General features: G+C 38.9%; 1 protein-coding gene across 1 annotated transcript; it reads left to right on the top strand.

Moving 5' to 3' along the window:
* LOC103846179 (glutathione S-transferase T3-like) lies at nt 1-1,346 on the top strand. Its single transcript, XM_009123085.2, has 2 exons — nt 1-875; nt 1,193-1,346. The coding sequence occupies exons 1-2, from the start codon at nt 1-3 to the stop codon at nt 1,344-1,346; spliced, it is 1,029 nt and encodes a 342-aa protein (XP_009121333.2).
* The last annotated feature ends 2,972 nt before the right edge of the window (nt 1,347-4,318 follow it).

The raw sequence follows: 4,318 nt of genomic DNA, 5'->3' as shown, positions 1-4,318 counted from the left end.
ATGGATTCAAGTGATCCATTGAATCCATTTAGTCAGCCTCGTCCTAGTTTCGTCAACTTTCTTAACAGCCAGACCTTTCCTTATGAAAGTTATGGTTCTCCTCATCAGTTTGGAGCATCAGACATTCCCGCTTTTAGTTCACAACCACCACAAACTCCTGTTGCACCCGAAAACCCACCAGTTGCCTCTAGGGAGCGAAAGAACTGGACTCCAGCCGATGACGAGGTGTTAATAAGTGGGTGGCTAAACACATCCAAGGATGTTGTAGTTGGAGTTGATCAAAAATCAGGGACTTTCTGGAAACGAGTTGGTGAGTTCTATGCGTCAAGTCCCCATGCTAAAGCGAGTGGTGAATCACGAGAGCATCTCCATTGTAAGCAAAGGTGGCACAAAATCAATGACTACACGAACAAATTCTGTGCTGCATACGCGGCAGCTGAGAGACAGATGAGTTCTGGTCAGAATGACAATGATCTTCTCAAGCTCGCCAAAGACATCTACTTCGCCGATCACAAGACAAAATTCACGCTTGACCATGCTTGGTGTGTGTTGAGGTATGAGCAGAAATGGGTCAGCCTTAACACTCCTAAGCCTACCGTGAATTCAAAGCGAAAAGAGACATGCTCCCAAGCTTCAAGCTGCCCCGTAGGTGATCCTGAGGTCCGTCCTGAAGGTATCAAGGCGGCGAAAGCTAAAAGGAAGAATACCGCGCCAGTGAGGTCTATGGAGGAGTGTCAGACCGTTTGGGAGATGAAGAAGGGTGATCTCTTGATGAAGGAGAGACTAACAAAGCTTGCGATTCTTGACACACTTCTAGCCAAGAATCAACCACTTACTGAGGCTGAAGAAATTGTCAAGAATAAGCTATTGGCGCTGTATTTCTAAGGATTAGCTTGTTAAGCTCTAAGTTCCCATGTTTCTTTGTTTCTTTGAATCAACCGTTTCCATGTTTCTTTGGTAGAAAAAATTCTAAATGTCTCTGTTTTGTATGTATCCTTCTATCTAATGAATGAAAGTTGCTGTTGCTGTTTTAATTTAAATTCTTATGTGTTTCTGTTTCTGTGTTCGCTATGTTTCTGTTTGAATTAAAATGCTCTGTGTTTATTTCTGTTTTACCATGAATCGAAGTTTCTGTGTTCGCTATGTTTCTGTTTGAATTAAAATGATCTGTGTTTATTTCTGTTAATTTCAGGAAATGGGACGATATAGCTATAGCCAGCCATCTCTTTCAGAGGATTATTGTGGGGATTCATCAGACGGTGGATACAGCTCTACAGAAGAGCTCATCCGTCGGCCTAGTGATCACTGTGTTAGTTTTCTTAGTTGTGGTGATCTGTTTTAAGTGACTCACGATCTTTGTATTAGGATATGTAATGCACTTTAATGATTTTGGAGACTAGGATATGGTCTTCCCTCTCTCGGAAATGTTATGCTGTTTAATGAATTATGGAGACTTGTAATGACTTGTGGAATATTTTGTAATGCCTTGTGTAATATTTTGTAACAACCACGAGATGTTAATAATTTTACATAACAAGACAAGAGGCTACTAACACGTAAAAGACTAGTATCACAAGATACACTTCACGTGAACATATATCCAAAATACACTTCACAAGATGCTAATAATTTTGGAAGACACATTCACAAGATACACTTCTCGTGATAAACTTTCCAAAATACATCTCCTCACTTGTCGTACAAAGACTAGTATCACAAGGTAGACACACTTCTATAAATATAAGACATTGTGACACAAAATTTTTCGCAACTTCTCCTCTCTTTGATAATTTCTTCTCATCTTTTAAAACATTGGAATGGCTTCATCTTCGCATTATCATTACCACAATGAGAGTGATGATGATGAATTTGATTCAATGGCTGATGAGTTTTTAGGATTTAATGATCCTTTTCCAAAACCAAAAGAGAGAAAAAAAAGAATTTTTATAGAGAGAGACCGAGAAGAAGGGCACAGAAGGCTTTGGAATGATTATTTTTCCGAGAATCCAACATATTCAACCCGTTTATTCCGGCGCCGGTTTAGAATGAACAAATTTTTGTTCATGGGTATTGTGCATCGTCTCTCTACAGAAATACCGTATTTTCGACTAACAGAAGATGCAACCGGACGGACAAGTCTCTCACCTCTGCAAAAATGTACTGCAGCTATTCGCCAATTGGCATACGGTGGTGCGGCCGATCAGCAAGACGAATATATCCGTCTTGCTGAAACAACGGCTCGAAAATGTTTGCACAATTTTACCGCCGGAATTATCACCTTGTTTGGCGATGAATACCTACGACATCCCACACCGGAGGATCTGGAAAGACTACTACATACTGGAGATGACCGTGGATTCCCGGGAATGATTGGAAGCATCGACTGTATGCATTGGGAGTGGAAGAATTGTCCCACCGCTTGGAAAGGAATGTATTCACGGGGAACCGGAAAACCAACAATTGTGTTGGAGGCTGTTGCTTCAAAAGACCTCTGGATTTGGCACGCTTTTTTTGGAGCTCCAGGTACTATGAACGATCTTAATATTCTTGATCGATCACCTGTTTTTGATGACATTATTAACGGGGTCGCCCCAGAAGTTAACTATTATGTCAGCGGAACGGAGTACCATCTCGCATATTACCTAACAGATGGTATATATCCGAAATGGGCGACTTTTATTCAGTCAATCCGACTACCACAAACCGAAAAGCAGTCATTGTTTGCTACATACCAAGAATCAGTTCGAAAAGATGTTGAGCGTGCCTTCGGAGTCCTACAAGCAAGATTTGCAGTTGTCAAAAATCCATCTAAGTTATGGGACAAAGAAAAAATAGGAAATATTATGAAGGCATGTATCATACTCCATAATATGATTGTTGAAGATGAACGAGATTCAGACACTATTGAGGAATTTCAAGATGAGGAGTTTACGTTTACCGTAAAAAGGCATACAAAGGCTGGGAATGCAATTGGTCGTCGGAAAGAAGTCCGGGATTCACATACCCATCAACAATTAAAAAAGGATTTGATTGAACATATATGGGATAAATTCAGACATTTTCAAAATAATAATATGTAATATTTTATTTTCTTTTAAATGAATAAATTGTATGTTTGCTTTTAGGTAAGTCTTTTTTTTAATAAATGGAATGTAATAAAATGTTTCTAATTTTCTATTAAATAAATAAATTTGTTTTTCTTATTAGTTATCCAATTTTAAACTACTTATATGATTTTTCTTATATTTTATAATTCTGCTTATTTAAAATTAAATAATTAACCTAAGGACCAACCTAAAGTCCTACCAATAATCACAAATTTCAAAAAAGTCCCACAAAAAAGTTTTAACCTACAAATATTAATAAAAAAATCTAAGGACTTGCATAAATGTCCCAGGGATGTGGTTGCTCTTAGCTACTAGTTTCAACAAGAACAAAAAATGACTTGTTATAGCAAAAAAAAAAAATTATATAGCAACGGGACTAAGTTTGACAATGTTAAAAGATCTCAAATCCTCAATTTGATAATTTTTCCAACAAGAATTACGACAGAAATATTTTAAAGTGTAGTATTGTAATTATTAAATTTTCATTTTGTGCGTTTTATATATTATGGTATGAAAATGTCAGTACTCTACCAAGTCGTAACAAAAGCTTGATCAAGTTTTTGTCGTGACTCGTGTGAGACTGGGTTCTCTTTCGCCAGTCCCTATTTCCAAAGGCAAAGTGAGAGACAAAGCATTAGTCTCTGCGCTCGATACACGTGTAAACAGAGACCAGTCTCACTACACGTGGTATCATTTAGATTGGATGGAACCCACGTGAAGACAGGACCCACTTACTACCCGCATCTGACGAGCTTATATCTCGCCAGCTCGAAAATAATATCTCGATATTTCTATCGTCTCGTCGAGGTTTATCTCCGCTTCTGAGGTATACTTGCGCGTGGTTTTATTTTTAATCTATTTCACGGTATTCGTTGAACATTTTTTTTTTTTTTCCATCTGTATTTTATTAAACAGGCAAAAGCCATAAAATACCATACAAAGACCCAATCTCTATAAGCCCAAAAACAAACGGGCCAAAGAAAACGAAAAAACACAAGGCCTACAGCCCACCTACGCGAGACGAAAAGAAGACCACGTGTCATCACCTCAACAACAAGGGATACACGCGTCACGATAACACACCTCCACCGATCGCGGCCCGACCGCGAAGAAACTACCGGCGAGGACGAAATACGACCACGAGGTTCACCGGAACACACCGGAATCAGAACCACACCACCAGATACAACCGAGACCTTGACCAGATCCAC

This window comes from Brassica rapa, chromosome A10, assembly GCF_000309985.2.
Source record: "Brassica rapa cultivar Chiifu-401-42 chromosome A10, CAAS_Brap_v3.01, whole genome shotgun sequence".
NCBI classification, from domain to species: domain Eukaryota; kingdom Viridiplantae; phylum Streptophyta; class Magnoliopsida; order Brassicales; family Brassicaceae; genus Brassica; species Brassica rapa.
The sequence above is the reverse complement of the archived record's forward strand: the minus strand, read 5'-3'. Positions and strand labels throughout refer to the sequence as shown.

Bases quoted from the DNA above. Each gene is read 5' to 3' on its own strand.
- LOC103846179 (XM_009123085.2), top strand. From the start codon at position 1: ATGGATTCAAGTGATCCATTGAATCCATTTAGTCAGCCTCGTCCTAGT. The intron at 876-1,192 runs GTATTTCTAAGG...TGTTAATTTCAG, and splicing joins AAGAATAAGCTATTGGCGCT to GAAATGGGACGATATAGCTA.